Below are 18,242 nucleotides of genomic sequence, written 5' to 3'. Positions count from 1 at the left end.
CAGCCCTTAAATGTGGCCGTGCTGCCTTCGTTCCACGCGCAGCCTGCGTTTAGGCGGAAAACCGGGTACTGCTCGCTCGCTCCCCGGCGTGCTCCGCGAGCCGGGTTAGCTGAACCGAACGAAGGGGTGGTCTGATCCCAGAGAGGCCCGGCCAGCGTACCCGCGCTGGATCAGGTCCTGTGAGGCCGTGCTGCTCGGCGCGGCGTCTCGCTATTGCTCATCAGCCCCCTGCCGAGTCGGCTATCACGATATCTTGCTCGATGTCGGACTGACGGTTGTGTGGCTCGTCTGCCACACGCTGCTCTAAAGCATTAACACGGCAGCAGCGCCCTGGGGAAACGCCTCTGCGTCCTTGCAAGGCCGCGGCTGCCCCTCGGCCCCGCCACCCCGCGCTGGGCAGGCCGGATCCCCTCGGCCTTGCGCCGCGCCTCGGGCCCCGCTCGCCCAATCACAGCGCCCTCTCCTCGCCCCGCGGCACGCTGGGAGGTGTAGTCCGGGACGGTACGGCCTCGCGGCGCGCCCGCCCCGGCGAACTGCACTACCCAGAAAGCTCTTCGGCGGCGACGCTTGCCCGTGAAGGCGGTGACGAGCGGGTGTCGAAGACGGGGGCAAGCCAATAGCGGCCAAGCTGGGGCGGTGCTGGGGGATTGGGGCCAATGGGAGCGCGCCGATGGCCAGGCGGGGCGGGATGACAGCTGTCAGTCGCGCAGGACGGAAGAGGGAGCTCGTGGGGCTGGTCGTTCCCGGGGCTGTGGGTGTCGGTGCGCGGGTGCGAGGAGGCGGTGGCTCGCTTTAACGGCTCTACCGGCCCGGCGGGCGGGGCAGATCTGTGGGTTGGGAGCGGCCGCTCCGTACCGGGGGTGGGTCCTGCGGCGGGGGGGCGGGCGGTACCGGGAGCCGCAGGCGGAGCAGGCCGGGCGGCGGGGTCCGGCGTGCTGGGGGGCACTGAGGAACCCGCCCGGGTGCGTGGGGCGGGAGCGGCTTGGGGGCGTTACGGGGCGGCTGCTGCCCCGGCGGGCCTGCGGGCAGCCCCGGCCTTGGCCTTCCCGGGATGAGCGCCCCGGTGCCTGCCGATGCGCTGGGCCGGAGAGTCCTGTGTGGCGCGGAGTACGCAACGGTGCGCTACGTGGGCGGCGTCCCTCCTACGGCGGGTAAGCGTCTCAATAGCATATAACCTTTATCTTTAGTGGTCGTTTTCAAAATTCTAATTGTTCTTAATTTAAAGAAAATTGCCAAGTAGAACGTGGCAATTTACAAATTGTTTTTTTCCTCGTTGTTCTTGTGTAAATATGGCAATGTCTAATCTAGATAAGTTATTGGGGTTTTTTAGAAGTTGGTTGTCAAAAGGAGGGTAAGAAGTACTTTTAGTTAAAACGGGTTAATTATTTTCTTACAGATCTTAGAAAAGATCTTAGTGCCTTCCTTTTTCCGTTAGTTTTCGTGAGCAGTCTGTTCCCTGATCTCTGTGTCCTGGCATACTCTGAAGGAGAGAGACAGGCAGCAGCAGCAGATCAACAGAGTAGGCGCTCCTTTGATAACGTACTCAAATTCATGGGGACAAATAAGCCTTAGCCCAGTTTGCTGAAAGATCTGACCAGTCTGATTGTGAGAGCACTATATTTCATCTCTGAAAAGTTGTGGTGACAGGATGGGGAGATTGCTGATGCCTGGGAGGAGGCCGGCCTTGCATATAGTTCTGGAAGAGGCAAGAAGGATGACCAGGGAACTGCAGACTCATCAGCCTCACCTCGGTTCCTGGAAAGGTCATGTAGCATGTTCCCTTGGAGTCCATTTCCAAGCCTATGAAGGACAAGACAGTAGTTGGGAATACTTGATACTTGTAAAGAGGAAGAAGTTGTGCTTAGCAAACCTAATTTCCTTCTGTGATGACGTGACTGGGAATGTTTTCAAAGGGAAAACAGGGGATGTAATACTTCTTGACTTCAGTAAGTCTTTTAACAGTGTCTCTATAAAAAAATCTTATTTGGAAGCTGGAGGAATACAAGCCAGATAAATGCACTGTTACGTGGGTTGAAAGTCCACAGGTCTTGTCAAGTGGAAAAGTGGTAATCAATGACTTTATATCTGGTAATGCACTAGCATGACAGAAAGAAATGCCAGAGTCTGTACTGTTTAACATATTAATCAGTGTCTCGGATAATGAACAGCATTCACCCTCAACTGGCTGATGTGACAAAACATGGAATTGCAATCCAGAGCAAGCTTTACGAATTTTAGGTTTGGGCCTAAGAGGTTCAAGAAGGACAAATTTCTGCATGTAGTGTGAAATAAACCCGGGTACCAGTACAGACTGGGAAGCACTGGCAACCCACAGGGTCTGTTGTTGAAGGGCTTGGGAGTTAAGGTAGATACTGTCATGAACATGAGCCAACAGTGAGCTCTTGTCACAAGCAAGGTATGTGTTGTACTCGGTTACCTTAGAATGACGGACGTGACCAACAAATCAAAGGAAGCTGCTATCCCTCTCTGGGGGCAGGGGTTCTTGATAAGGTTGTGCTTGGAATTACGTATCTGGTGGGGGACCATCCTAATTCAAGGGGGATGTGGATAAACTCAAGAGGATCCAGCAGGGGCTGCCAGGGTGGTCAAAGGCACAAGGGCATAGACCACGTATGTGTGTTGTGAAGAGAGGTTGAGGGATCTGGGCTTGGTTAGCATGGTGAAGAGAAGATTTAAGTGGCATCTAATAGCTGCCTGCAGCTGGTTGACAAACAGTTACAAAGATGACAGAGCCACATTCTTATACTAGTATGATATAGGAAGGGACAACGGCCACAAATTGTGGCTGGAAAGGTCCAAATTGGACATCAGGAAAATTTTTTTTCTCTACAGAAGTAATGCAGCACTGGAGTAGGCTGTCCAGATAGGTTGGAATCTTTCTCTCCTTGGAGATTTTCAAGATCAGCTCAGCAAAGACTTACCTGGCCGACCTGTTTTAGTGCTGGTAATAAACTCCTGCTTTGAGAGAGAAGGTTAGGCTAGATTGACTTCAAGGGTTCCTTCCAGCCATGATTTCTATGGCTATGATACTTGAAATTTGGTCATAAATTTGAAAAGGTATCTACCATATTTTTCAGGGATTTGGCTTGGCGTGGAATGGGATGATCCTCAGAGAGGAAAGCATGATGGTACCTATGAAGGAACACAGTATTTCAAGTGCAGGTGAGTTGATTGCCAGTGTTGGCATGTCATGCATATTGACAAGGTGGTCATGGGAAAATGTCCTTTTTCAATTCTTAGGGCAAACCCTTTTGTTATCAGTTGGCCAATATTAAAAAGGTAATAAATCTGAATGCTGTGACTAGCTGTGCCATAAAGGCTGTTGTGTTGTTATTAATCCAGTTACAGGGATTAAGATATGGTAAATACTTAGAAAATACAAGTCACGTTTTCAGAGGTGTGTAATAAAATGTGACTTTTGGATGTTATTAGTATTACCTTTAGTAGATTTACACCTTCTACTTTAGTAAAGAAATCGGTATTTCCTACTTACCTTCCTTAGGTAATTCTGAAGTGAAGTATTGGTCCATATGAACTGTCTCAAATATAGTTTAGATTTGGACTCAAGAGGACTTGCATGTATCATGTTAAGGGAAAATACCAAGTTCCTGACAATTATTTGGATTATATTTGTATCACCGAGGAATTGTTAAGTATGTTTGCTTGCATTTATTACACGCAAAATACTGCATAGCTTTGTGAGGTTTTTTAAGTATATACATGCATTATGTTTAAGTTTAAAGACTCCAGCACATAACATGTTTGAAATTGAGGAATACAGGACTCTAGAGTTGATGCAAACAGCAGCAAGCTGTTGATTTCCATGTCAGAGGACACCGCAGCAGCTAAAAATTTGTGGTTTAGAAAAACAGCTGGATGAATTCGTAGAAGAAAAATCATCAATGGCTCTTAAATACTAAGGGCTGCTAGCTCAGTAAGTTCCTGAGCACTGAAATGGAGAAGGGTGAGAGACTATTCTTGTCTATAAAATACTTGCCCTGTTGTCGTATTTTTCCCCACTGTTTTCTATTGGCATCTTTTGGAGAAAGGATGTGGCATTACATGGATGTTTGTTTTGACCACTGGATCACAGCCAGTCTTACGTTAATGAGATGAAATGGAGAGATTTCTAGGTCTTTTTCCACCTCCTGCTTTCCAAGGCTGGTAATGGCTGTAAAAGGGTGGTTTGATTACAGTTTGTTCCTAACTGTTCAAGTGCTCATTGAAGTGAAATGAATCTAATATAAATCAAATCCTGTGACAGTGGACACTCAGAATTAATAGAAGACTTTTGAAAATATGAAAGTGATAATAAATTAAAATAAATTAATAAATTAAAAAGATTTAAAATTTAAAATTAAGATTTAAAATTAAGAAAATAAATTAAAAATTGTCCACAGTCTTGCTTTTGGATGTCTTTTTGGTTTGGTTTGTTGGAAAATGTAAGAATACTTTTCTCTGAAATTAATTCCTCATGTTAATTATCTTGAAAAAGGAAAAGCCATCGATGAGAGGATAAGCAAATAATCTTTTTTTGTTCAGCTTGTGTGTAAATGAAAGTCGTAAGAATAGCTGGATGAAGTCAGTCCAAAGATTTGTCTTGCTTAGTTTCCTGATTCTGACATTGGTTAATAGCAGATAACTGGAGAAGTATGAAAGAACAAAAGAAGTACGTAGTGACAGTTTTCCAGAGTCCCAACTAGCTTTGGCTAGTCATGGTTCAAAGGTGTTTCTAGAGCCGGAGTGTTGTATTTGTACATGTATTTTGTTTTGCTCTCAATGGATGATTCAACGGAGAAAACTTGTTATGAGAATTTCCTCCAAAAGAATAATTAACAGCATGTAGTAACGGTGCATGTGTTTGCTAACCTTTGAGCATGTGTGTTCAGCTTGTGAAAATTGTGATCGTTTCCATTTTTATTGAGTAGATGAGTCTTGTCGCTTTCTCCTGTCTGAATACAGGAATATGATATGGAAGGGACTTAGAACCGTTGCTGTAAAATGTCACACTGAAGGAAAAAAAAAAGAGATTAAAATTATTCTTTCTATATTGTGGGGAAAGTAGGTCTAGTTCTGTATCTGCCAAAAGGTCTTCTGGAGACAAATGGAATTCCCAGAGGTAGCAAAGGAGGCGGCTGTATATGTATTGAGACCTGACAGCAGTTCAGGTCTTGTTAAAGAATATAATTCATTTAGCAGTTCATATCAAAGTTGTTCTCAAGCTGGCTGTTTGGTCTCAGACTGAATCAGCTGAAGAATTTATCTGTTAAGTAATTCAAAACTAAAAAGTAGCTATTTTGAAATGCTTTCTGGGAATACTGTCTCTTACCTGTAGCCAAACAGGCATAAGCAGGGAAGGGGTAGATTACGTTCAGGAGTGCAAATCAGAATTCTAAGTCTGTATCTTCTTAACTTCTACATTTGTGTAAGATGGAAGCCCTAGAGACCTCGTTATCAGAAAATGAGATGATAAAACAAAATCTGTTCTTCAGAAAAGAAAAAAAAAAACACCTCTGAAGACTGGATATGTTTTCCCTTGGACCTAATAATCATAATAATAGAGCAAGGCTTAAGGAGGATAAGCACACTTAATGCAAGAGGAAAAAATTCATCATTGCTGGATTTTTCTTAGCTAAAGAATTGGAAATTTTGATCTTAGAGCAGCCATGTTGTTTGAATTAATGTATTAGCAGAATTTGCGTCTTAAATAGTTTTAATTTAATTGAAGCTAGTTATAGCCTGCTGTAGGAGAAATAATAAAGGTAGCGGGCTGGCCATCCGAATGTCTCTGGACAGAAGAAGCAACTGAACATGTTGTGGATGTTTTTTCAGAAACTTTGAGTGCTTTACATTTGTGTGTGTATAATACTTATACATATATATATGTTTTTAATATATATATATATGTATAGACTCTTGCTTTTCTAGCAAGCATTAGTATGCTCCCAGGAGATGTGATCTCAATTCTTGTTGTAAGAATCAACTTTTTAGGTGAAGCTGCATATACCCATAACATTTAAATGTAGAGTTCTTCAAACATGTTGTTCTTATGATACCTGTTCTTTGTACTCTGCCTCCAATCAGAGAAAGTCCTTCTGGAGTCTGACAATAATAATTCTAGCAGTCAGCCATGACTCACGAGCATAACTTTCTGTGTGCAGACTGGTTTGTAGTTCATGTACCGATTGTGAAGATGTAGGCAAACTTAAGTTAAAAATCGGTTACCTTATTTTATCAAAAAAGATGCTTAAAAAAAAATAAGAAACGCCACAACCTACAATGTCACCTCTTTAGTACTACTGTTGGGGAGGATGGGGAGATTGTTTCTTTATATGTGTATATACAGATATAAAAACAAATAAATTTTTTTAATTTTTTTTTTTCCTCAAACCTTACCGGTAGTGCCCTTTGCTTACAAGCCTACTCTGCTCTCTCCCTGAATTCTGATAAGCAGAAGCAGCTGACGGAGTTGCTTGTACTGTAAACAAATGCAATGAAAGGAACTTTCAAAAAAAAATTTTAAGGTAATTTTGAAAAGTATGGTTTTTTTAAAAACAATAATAAATCTTTCAGAGTGAAATTTGAAAATGAGATCATAAGAGGGAAATAAAACTGAACTTGAGGTTGTCATTTCCAGAGGATCTTCTTTGTAGTCTTTATTTGGGTAAATCAATAGGTCTGCTTATAGCTATATGTGATCTTTGTACTAATTTTTTTGAAATATGACCTAAACTTCTATTTTTCATGGCAGTATGTTTATCTGGGTCATATATTATATGTTGCTAATTAAACTTCTAAAGAATGTGAGAACCAAAGAACAAAACAGCCATACTTCAAGATACGCTGACATCATGAGCATGTTCATCAACTCTGGATTAGCTGGAAATGGCAAGTCATACTCTAGTGGCATTTTTGTGATCCCCCCCCCGACAATAAAGTCTTGTTTCCTAATAACTGAGGAAGCTATTAATTTAGCTGTCAGTTGCAGTATTTTATCATGTAATTAAAATAAGCTGTGTTCTACAGTCCTTCAAGAGAAATGAGGTGTAATCAAACCTTAAAATAGTATAAAAATTTATCTTCAGCTTTTGAAACATGAGTATCCTTTCAAATAAGTTCTTGTCCCACAGATCCGTTCACACAGCAATACTGTGTGAATAATAGTAATAAATGACTAATAAACATGTATACGCATGCACTCTCCTGCGAGATGTGGGTTAAAGCACACACACCTCCCCTGGGAAGACGAGTGCCTTAGCGACACACACCTCCTGTGGGAGACATGGGTGCTCCAGCTTCGGCATCCCCGTGCGGCTGCCTGCAGACTATTAGCACGGATGCTGCTAGAAAGCACCCCTGAGGCCACAGGCACACGCTGAGATGTGAGGCCTATATGTTGCTCCCCACGATGTCTGTCCTTGCTGGGAGCAGGCTCACGTCGCCGTCTGGCCTAGGCAGAGACGGGCTGCTGGTGGGGTGACTTTTGATGGCATCAAACCAGTTTTTGACTGCTGCTCTGATACCCTCTTCTTTCTCCCCACAGTTACAGATGTTCAAATTTCTTTTACGCTTCCCATCAAGTGGAGTCCTTCCCCCCCGTTTAATCTGGCAGAAGGGTCATCTTCCTCCTTAGCCCTCCTCAGTCAGTTCTGGGTATGCCGTTCACACATAGTGTTTACACAGGCATTGCTATTTTAGCAGCTGTTTTCATCCTTGCTGTTTTGCTGGGGGAGATGTGTGGATTCCCGAGCAGTAGATGACATACTTCTCTGCTTACCTCACAAGATGGGAGTAACATTCTGCTGTATCATACATTTAAAGTACTTTGAGTCATAATTGAAAGGAACATGTTGCCCCCTGCTAAAGAATATATTTTGTTCTTCACAGATCACTTTCCAGAGGAATCCTGATACTTCAGCAGATACTGTTACTAGAAGTATTGACCACATTAAATTGCAATCCGTTTCCCCAGGTTTGGCTTTCACAGCAAGCCAGAGAAACAGAGGGAAGTATAGTAAAGCTTGTTCCTGTGATGTTTTCAGCCTGGCAGAATTGCAGTTGCTTCTCAGATCTTTGTGGCCTTTGTGTTACTAATTTTTCTTCTGGTGGGAACTTTGACTTTTGTATATTTGTGTAGTCCTAGAATGCCAAGTTATCCTGGCAAAGGCATTACATGTTTTCAGTTTTTCCTTCTTCAGCGAGTTTTATAAGTTGTGTATGGACATATTTTTAAATTTACAGACAGCAGTTGTGACCAATCTGAAGTTATTGTTTGCATGAAGTTTATGTTCCTGCCCAAAAGATGATCTGTTTATATTAAATTAGATGATCTCTCCTTCAAGAATGACAGAGTCACCTCTGGGAACATCTACTTAGAGCACAAAGAAACTCTTCAAATACAGGAAGATGTCAATATCGTTTTAGCGTCTAGGAAGAAAAAGTGATTGCCATTTAGCAAGGGGAGAATGCGTTCCCAAGATTCAGTTTAGCCTTAGAAGGTCTCTGGGTCTCTGTTAGGAAGTTTTGATTGTTTCACTGTGTGTCAGAGTATTCTGCTCTCTGCTGTCAATAGAACAGTGTTGAAACAGAACTGTTGTTTGAATAGTGGTTAGGGACGTGTCCTATGCACCAGCAGAACCTTAAGGTAGCATCTGGAACTGCAGATGTCTGCCTTCTTGCCTTGTTTTGTGAAAGTTCAGACTCAGCTTTCATGTCTGTTTGGCTATGGTAAACTTGCAAGAACTTGCAGCTATTTGCAAAGCTTCTGCTGTGCAGTCAGGAATTTGATACACCATAGCAGGTAAGTGTTAGGTGTCGCTTATAAGTGTGTTTGATGCCACGGCTGCTACAGGCTGTTCTAAAACTTGAAGGGTTTTCATTAGTGCAGCATGTCGGTTCTTGTAAAAGAAGTTTGGTCTGTTGAGCACCTTCCCTGAAAAGGAAGAGATCTGTTTGGAGTGTATCTAGAAAGGATGAGCATGGATTCAACCGCCTGTATTTTAGGACACCTTATGAGCTTTGTAGTGTGTGTGCCCCAGTAATGATGATAATTGCCTTGAGGTGATCATTGTAAACAGCCAATACTGGACAAAGAAGCTTTTCCGTCCACCTTTACTATCTGGGCTGATAAAGCTGAGATCTCTCTCCTTGGCTCAGAAGCTTGCTTCTGCAGTCAGACAGCCCAAGTGCGTAACTGTTGGCAGAACACAGTTTATATACTACTGCATTATTCTTCAGGTACTGAGAAGTGTATGTGTGTGACATTTCTCTGGCGTATGAAGAGCTGTCATGTATCTGTAATGATGAGCAGTGCTACCACTTTGTTTTACACTATCAAAGAAGAATGATGTCAAATCTCCTCTTTGTTCAGGGAAATGGTTAACCAGTGGAAGATGATAGCAAATCTAAATTTTAATAAATATCTTTGAAGGGCTCTGGGCATGCTAGCAGATGGGCCGTATTTCTTCAGGCTACTGAAGCATGAATAAGAGGTGTCCTGCAAGCTGACTTCTGAGATTGGGGTCAACCTCTCTATTTTAAAAGTCAGTAAGAAGTGTCAGTATTAACCAGAGCCAGCTGGTTGTCAGAGCCCCACTTGAGCATATTACAGATTTTCTGCTTAAGGAAATTGGGGCATATCTTCTACCACTTCATTTCTCCACAGTATATTGTCCTGGCTGCAGGACCTTTTAAACACATGGGAGCAAAATCCCTGTTCTCAAACTTCTGAATGTTCAGATTAAGTCAGGTTGATCAGGAGTCTGTAAATTCTTCCATGTCATGATATGCATGCTGGATGTCTCTTTGGATTAGGATTTATCTGTTTAGTTCCCACTTACGGAGACTGATGCTAATAGGTATGCTTTTTCATGAGTCCAGGTGCTGTACATTAGTTGTTTGATATGTACATACGGCTTGTACAGTTCATATTCCCTAGTGTGAAAGTTAATACAGGCAGGGTATTTTAGGGAAAACGAGTTACAGGTAAGTGACCTCTCTCCCTGAACACACAATCACTTTGCCTGAAAATAGGTTCCCATTGCAGTCTCCTTTTCTGTCCTTCTCTCTGACAGTTCTTGAAAAAGTAGAACAAATTAATAGAATGGAACTGAAAAAGAAACTGAGGCTGTGGAATGGATTTGAGCATACATAAGATATGATAGCATGCGTAGTGCTTGGAAGTGGTAGGAACAAGAGAGAGAAACCCTATGATCTTGCCATGATCAAAACAAAAAAATACAAGGGTCTTGAGAGAGAAATGCACCATACTTTGCCTGTAGCTTCAAATGACAAGGGGCAAAGTAGCTAGTTTCCTTTGCATTTTTTCCTAGGGTTAGAACTGGCTCCTGCAAAGGTGATGAGGAAGGAGATGCCAACAGAAATGGTGATCTGAGAGGACAGAAATGGGCTTAGGATCAGGTACGGTGATGGAGAGACACAAAGGGCTTGGCTACACCAGGGATGAATGGCATGATAGCAGGGATGCAGGCGTGGGGGTCTAGATCAGCTCTTGTGAGAGGGTTTGGGGGAGCTGAGGAAGAAAAGTAGCAGAACTGGTGAGTGCAGAGGGATGGCGATGACAAAATGGGGAGAATCAAGGTGAAAGGAAAAAGGGCAGGAGATGTCCGAATTAACATACAGCAGGACCTAGGGTGAATTACAGGTGGACAAGACTAGAACTTTTCTTTCTAGAGCCCCAGGGAGAATCCTGTACTATCTGCCATCTGTGAAGCTTTTTGACTTAGTTAAATGCAAAAGTGCTATACTTCACAGGTAAGAGATGCTGTAGTTAAGATGGTGAAAATCACAGAATCACAGAATGGTGGGGGTTGGAAGGGCCCTCTGGAGATCATCTTGTCCAACCCCCTACTTGAGCAGGCACACCCAGAGCAGGGGGCACAGGAACGCGTCCAGGCGGGGTTTGAATGTGTCCAGGGAAGGGACCCCACAGCCTCCCTGGGCAGCCTGTGCCCCTGCTCTGGCACCCTCACGGGAAAGAATTTTTTTCTCATGTTTAGCTGGAACATCCTGTGTTCTGGTTTGTGCCTGTTGCCCCTTGTTCTGTCATTGGGCACCACTGAAAAGAGTCTGGCCCCATCCTCTTGACACCCACCTTTCAGATATTTATAAGTATTGATAAGATCCCCCCCTCAGTCTTCTCCAGGCAGGACAAACCCAGGTCCCTCATCCATTCCTTGTAAGAGAGAAGCCATTTACTGTTTTAAGAAGTGGTGTTAAGAAAGAGTCACGTAGTTTTTACATTTGTGTAGGTTTAACTTTTAAACTAGCCAAATGTTTGCAAGCTATGAAGAACTTCAAAGGAATGGAAGAAAAGACTTAAGAGAAGCCTACTGGATTAAAAATGTAGAGAATTGAAAATGCGTATCAAACATGAAAGTGCACACTGCATTTGCATTCTCTAAGAGTAGGCCTTTCTGCTTGTTTTGTTATCATTGTGCTCTAAATTTAGTCACTGCAAAACTAGACTGTAAATATTTTGAAAGTATATCTAGTTTCTACCCAGATCTTTTGTTAGGATATGAGAGTACTTAAATAAGTATTAGAAATGTTAATGAATGAAACTGGCACAGGCAATTTCCAGTACTGATTTTTTTAACAAAAATGTGATTGTATGGTGCCCAAGCTATTCCATCTACTTGTAATAGGTCCATAGGATTCAGGATCTTTAGTTACTGTTTTTCTGAGAGAATTTTGAGCTCTGTAGGGTTGGTGGTTTATATTATGGTTTGCTAATTAGCCACTTGACGTTTACATGCTGTTTTAAAAAGAGAAGTTTTATTTACATAAGTGATTTCTTCCTCCTGGGTGCTTTCCAACCAAAGTCTGTACTCTTCTCAGCTGGAAGGCAGACAGGTAATCATAACTACCAATTTTCTTCCTGCTGTTTTCTGGCTGATCGTCCTATCAGACCCTCCATCTGCTCCGTGATACCATTCCCACAACTTGTCTCTGCCAGTTCCTCCTAGATACTGTGTTTCCTTGCTAACTTTGATAGAAATTGTCAAAGCAATTGCATGGCAAGGAATTGTCGTGCAATGAAGTTTTTTCAGTGCTCAAGAAACCTAAGAACTTTCACAGGACGGTATAGAACATACATTAGCTGTATAAATCTGCTGAATATCAAATTTCAAAATTATTACTAAGTGTCAGAATTTTTAAAAGCTTGAGTTTGTATAAGAGTTCCAAGTGATACAGTTTGCATCTTGTTTCATTTGTGTGGATGGAAGGACAAGGCTGCGTTCTCTTAGAATTACAAGTGAATTATTCAAGTCAAATATAATGAGGCAATCACTGTTCTGAGTACTCCTATGAGCCTTAGGCTGTGGTAGGACTCCAGACACATTTGATGTATGATTTAGGTAACATCCATCTACCTATGGCTGTGTCTATCCATAGGTAGAAACTTAATTTTCCGGGAAAACTGAGTTCGTAATGAGTTTGGAAACAACAGAGCAGTTATTTCTAATAATGGCACTGACGTTGTAATTTTTACGTGTAAGTACATTTGGAGATCCGGCGCTTCAGTTCTCGTGGCATCTCACAGTGGGAACTTGTTGGTCAAATGCTGTCACAGATACTTTGCAAGTCTTACCTGGTCTCACTGAGTGGGAACAGTGATGTCTAAAATACACCTGGAGAATTGTCTTTTGACTGCTTTGGTTCTCCGTATTTTAAAAAAGTAATAATTAGTACTTCTGAGAGTAGTCATTCTTGTGATAAATTTTCATATTTCACCTTTTCCTGTCTGCTCTGTTCTAGGCATCCTAGAGGAGGGTCATTTATCCGGCCAAACAAGGCAAATTTTGGAGTAGATTTCCTTACTGCAGTAAAGGATCGGTATGGACTGAATGATGAGCACGATGTTCAACATGGGACAGACAATACATTAGTATTTGGAAAGAAGACTGTGGAATTTGTTGGCATGGATTCTATTGCAGAACAACAAAGGCAAGTGTAATGTATGAAAATATACAGTCTTAGCAATTGACTAGTCAAGTAGTAGTTCAACTGTAAGGAAAGGGAGCTGGCTGCCTTGCATATAATATTGTTGTATCTCTAAAAGTAAGCCAAACTGCACTATGGTGGAAGAGACAAGAAATCTTCCTATTGTGACATCATAATTTACCAGTTTTACAGATAGGAACTGGAATTATGTCATGTTTGAGTGCTCACAATACTCATTTTGATGATATTTAGGGAGGAATGAGTGAGATAAATTATCATGACATCGGAAATCATTATACACTTGCATAGTCCTTTTTAAATAGATGTATTTTAATATTTTCTTAATATTGTACAGTATTATTTCGTCGTTGTTTACTCATATCAGTAATGACTTTGTAACTAAGAGGGGGAAGGCAGAAAGTCACTGTACTGCTAGTGAAGAAGTTTTTCAGTCAGTTCATGTCATGTTCATTCATCTGGAAGGGTGAGAAAGGAAGTAACTTAATGATGTGTAATAGATTGCTGTTTTAATGACCTCCAGCAGTACAGAGGTATCAGTTCAGCAGGCGGCGGTCTCCTTCTGAGCTGATGTTCCACAACTATTCTCCCTTGGTCTCCCAGAATGTACCGAGCAGTCAAAAATATTCTTTTTTTTGTCTTTTTTGATAAGTGATTTAAAGAATGCCCAAATAATTTGCAAAAAGTATTACAAGAAACCTGTTTAACTTGGAACCTCTATTTAATTCCAATTTGCGTAGCTGTATTTTGTCTCTTTTATCACTCTTTTTTTCAGTTGGATGTGGGTTGGTTGGGGTTTTTTGGGGGTGTGGGGGTTGTGGTTCAACCAGACCTATTTTGGTCTCAAAAATAAATCATTCCGTAGCAATGTAAAGGCAAAAAATAGCAGAGATGTGTCTGTTTTTGAGGGAGAAAGACACTGCAATGTAGCAGTCTGCGCGTTGCTAATTCAAAAGGAGACGATATGTATGAAAAGGATATTATTTAGTTGTAACAGCCAGGTCTTTATATAATGTACCTATTTCTGTTTGAAGATTACTTAACAGAATGTTCTTTCTCATTTAGCCAACTGAACCAGCTGGTAGATATCTCAGTGCGTGAGTGTGCAGTGAGCCATGCTGGTCAGAAAGAGGAAATCAGCAGAACGTGTACTAGTATCCTTTTTTGGTCTATTGCATGGTACCGCGAATAAAGTACATATTTTAGCATTCCAAGTGTTCACTTCAGTTAATTATATTTGTATCCTTTTATAAAAAAAATGTTGAAAACTGCAGTTTATATTTAGAAGCTTAATGGAATGTTTACATAGTTAAAAAGTAGACACCTACAGTTTTTGAGAGGGAATGCAAATTGTGGATAAAAATAGAGATATTGTCATAGGTTGCTGCTGTGACTGCAATTTCAGAAGGCTTCAGCAATGGGGTTTTTTTAAATTTAACTCGAGAATAGACAACCCCATAAAAATACAACTGATACGGTCTGTAGGCACTCGAGGTTTCCAATATATAATAAATAATGTATTCAATATACTGCGTGTTGCAGCAATGTTACAGAAATACAAAGCAGGTATTATGTGTTCATTTGTAAGAACTGGTAAGAGTTCCTGTCAATACAGAAATTAATCCACTTTAAGATTTGTAAAGTTAAGCTGTTTTGTAAAACTAGAAGGCATTTCCATACCATAAATGAAAATAAAGTTTGCTGTAACTGAGCAGTAGTATCTCTTACCCCAAACAAGTGTAATCTATTTCTGTTTATTTGATTCAGAAACAAACCCTAATGCTAATTTCTGTAAAGGGAAGTTCAGATTTGAGATAAGTTTCTTTTTCCTAATGTGAAATTTCAGATATCAGGCATATAAATCTATCAAAAAATCTGATATCATCTTGGGAGACAGTAACAGCTATTGCTTCTCAAGTTCAAAATCTGGAAACACTTAATATCAGGTATAAATACTCATATTTGGGTTTCTGCTCCTTTGGGGTGGGGACAAAAAAGAAGAGGCCCTTTTAGATACGAGGTCAGCTTTCTGAAGGTACCTGGATGCCTCAATACTCATTTTAACGGGAGCTAAGCTTTTAAATGTTTTTTTTTTTTTTAAATCATGTCCCTAAACAACTCGTGTGTGTGCTATATTTTTCAGACATCCCTTTTCAAGTAAAGACTAGAACCCTAGGAGTTTAGCACCTATGTAAAACTAAATTCTGGAGAAGTGCTTAGGACAGATGGATGTCGACTGTAGTTTTGTAAAAATAGAAAAATCACAGTTGTCTGAAAAACAGAATACCGATTTCAGCCATTGAACACTTACAGGGATTTGGGCATTTGTCAGTGTGTTCTACATAACAGATTTTGTCATTTTTAGGCAAATTGGCTTGTTGGCTATGGAGACTGGATTAAAAATAGCCTTGTACAGTGTGCTGTAGTCTCTTTTAAGCAGTTACTCTGAGTAATTTTTTTACCTTCACTCTACTTTTATAGAAATGAGGAGACAGGGAGCATAGACAGCATTGTAAGATGCCCTTACACACTGCTGTGACCTCTATGACAATTAATTCTCCTGATTCTAAAGCTCAGTTTGCCCCAAGGCAGAACTGACTTAACGTGTGTATGCATCCACATTGCACCTGTGCAGTGGTTCTGCTTCGCAGCAAGGATACCACCTTCCCAGCAGACGTAGCCAAACTGCTGGGTGCAGGTGAGACGCTGGGTACTTGTGCGTAGGGTCTGCATGGCACTGGCGGGGTGTGGGACTCTGCTGGCAGACGGGCCCCTCAGAAGAAGCCAAGTCCTTGAGGTGACACTGCTGCAGGAGTTCGCAGCCTGCCTGTGAAAGCACTAGTAACACATCCTTATCACTTGAAACTCTCCACTAGCATTTTTTAGTTAGATTTAGCAGTAGCTATCTGTTTGCCTTCTGAGTTTGCAAACCTGTTTGAGTTTTTTTTGCGTAAGCTTAGAAATGTTTTCTACATAGAAAAACTGTAAAGTTAAATATATTTTCATTTTCTTTTAAAGCCATTCCAAGTGTCTTAAGACTTTATCTCTGTTTTTTTATTCTTGCTGATATGTTCTGATTGTCTAGGCAAGTCTTTATGTAAGACCCCACTTTAGTTTAAGAGTGATGCTTTACCAACAGTCCCTTGACACCAAACTAAAGTATCCATATGGTTTAACCAAACCTTAAGGATCCCAAGACCCAGTCTATTCCTGTCCTGAAATGGTGCTGAAAAGAACTGTGGATCATGGTGACAGACCTAGGGGAAAATCTCTTGTACAGTGATGACATTGTAAAAGGAGGGAGGATGTTTCGATGCAGTTCCATCGGAACAAAAATCACAAAATAATTCCAAAATAAAGAACATTGCTAGTACACACCTATACACTGTAGCTGGCACATGCCAGCATAATTTTTTTGGTGTAAATAGGTAGTAGCCTAAACCTTTAATTTTGAGAAGTTAATGTTACAGCTGCAACTTTAGGAAGCTTGTTTCATTGTCAAGATCGGCACCTTGAATGCTGACTCTTTCAGCAGAGTTGTTCAGCTGTTTCGGAGGTCGTACTTGTCATTGAAGGCAGCAGCAGGGCAATAGGGCTGAAGGCAGAAACCCAATATATGATTTATTTATTTTTTTAGAGTCTTGGGATCTGTGTTGAGATTAGAAGCTTCCAAAGCCTTTTTTGTACAGTACACAGAACGTAGCTAAAACAATTGAAAGTGATGCAAGCTAAATCGAAATAAATACCAAGTTACTTTAATAAAATACCAAGTTAATTTAATAAAAAAATTACCCCAGTTTTTTTATTTGTTCTTACAGTTAATGTGACAAAAATGTGTTTTTAAATAGTTGTAGGTGTTCCATTTTCTTCAATGTTTAGCACTGAACAGCTGTGTGCAACCTGGGTGCTATTTGTAAATCTAACTGCCTAGAGCATATGTTGTCATGATTTATTATTATCAGCATGCATGAGAATACCGAGAATTTATTTTAATTCACCTAGAAAAATTTTTTCAGTCTTTCATTGTTGAGAAGCATAGTCTAGACTGAAGGGTTTTCAGAAGTTATTTGTGACATAATTGGAAAGCAAATGGGATTGATGCTGGAATCTGACACTTATGACTGCAAACTGAAATAGTCTGAATTTGGTTTTTATTGTTTTGACCTTCTGCTTACCTTAAAAAAGAAAGACATTAGCAGGTAAGTCTGTTACTGAATTTTTTGTGCAAGGAATGTTGGAGGAAGAAGAAAAGCAATTAGCCATCCACTAACTCTCTAAGAGCTTGTTTAAATGGGGAAATTTAACCAGTAAGTATGTACGTGTAATTACACTGAGGGGTTTTTACCCTAATATGCAGATAGATCAGACCTTAGGGAAGAAATAAAAACTTCTCTTTGGGGTTGAGTGATGAAAACTAATTTGAGGTCTGCAGATTTGAGAATATTTTAACTATTTTGTAGAGATATTTTGCTGCTGAGAGTGGATTTTACGTCCTTTTGTTTTACTGGGGTCTGGATAGTCACGGAGGCTCTTTATTTTCAATTGACACTAAAGAGTTTAAGCCCAAAATCTGACTTAGTTTCATGTAATATTAATGAAAATCATTCTTTCCATATTCAAAAGTTAGGGGAAGAAAAGGTGGGAAGGAGGCCACTAAATATGCATTAATGAAGTAGGAAAGTAAATTAGGAAATAATACATTTAAATATGACTAGGAGGATATTTTATAATATTTTAAAATATGTGACACCTTGGCAGTGACTTCTTAAAATTTTTTAATGTAAATTATTTATGTCTTTAATGTGTAATTCCAAGTTAGTGACTTAAATCAATGCAATTGTTCTTTATGCTAATAAGTTTTATTTCTACACAGTGAAAACAAAATGAAATTTCCATCTACATCAACATCTGTATCCAGTGTATTTCCAAAGTTGAGGATTCTGGCACTTAATCAAACTGAGATAACTTGGACAGAGGTAATAACCATTCCTAGTTTTGTTTTTACTTAAAATGTTAGGTTTTTGAGGCAAAGAAACCACAATAAATATTTATGCATTGTATTATTCTACTGTAATGTAATCACCCTGAGACAAGGTGCAGTGGCGTAGCTATTAGTTACTTAGCAACTGACGTAGTTCCTTTATAAAGGAGGAAGTTATATTGGCACAGGAGTCTAATAAGAAACATTTAACTTCATCTACAGTTGTACAGTAAGCCAAGATAAAGCATTTGGAGTA

The 18,242-nt window shown here is 40.6% G+C and overlaps 1 protein-coding gene across 1 annotated transcript in view; it reads left to right on the top strand.

Annotated features, from left to right (window-relative positions):
* The first annotated feature begins 882 nt into the window (after window positions 1–882).
* The window catches only part of TBCE (tubulin folding cofactor E), a 29,241-nt gene continuing 11,881 nt past the window's right edge, over window positions 883–18,242 (top strand). Inside the window, exons 1-6 of the mRNA XM_075089453.1 lie at window positions 883–1,151; window positions 3,099–3,183; window positions 12,802–12,990; window positions 14,071–14,159; window positions 14,852–14,951; window positions 17,879–17,981. Of these exons, the coding sequence (XP_074945554.1) occupies window positions 1,052–1,151; window positions 3,099–3,183; window positions 12,802–12,990; window positions 14,071–14,159; window positions 14,852–14,951; window positions 17,879–17,981 (666 nt within the window). The 5' untranslated portion in view covers window positions 883–1,051. The remainder of the gene's footprint in view (window positions 1,152–3,098; window positions 3,184–12,801; window positions 12,991–14,070; window positions 14,160–14,851; window positions 14,952–17,878; window positions 17,982–18,242) is intronic.

The sequence above is a fragment of the Phalacrocorax aristotelis genome, chromosome 3 (assembly GCF_949628215.1).
Source record: "Phalacrocorax aristotelis chromosome 3, bGulAri2.1, whole genome shotgun sequence".
Taxonomy (NCBI): Eukaryota; Metazoa; Chordata; class Aves; order Suliformes; family Phalacrocoracidae; genus Phalacrocorax; species Phalacrocorax aristotelis.
This window is presented reverse-complemented; position numbering and strand designations above follow the sequence as displayed.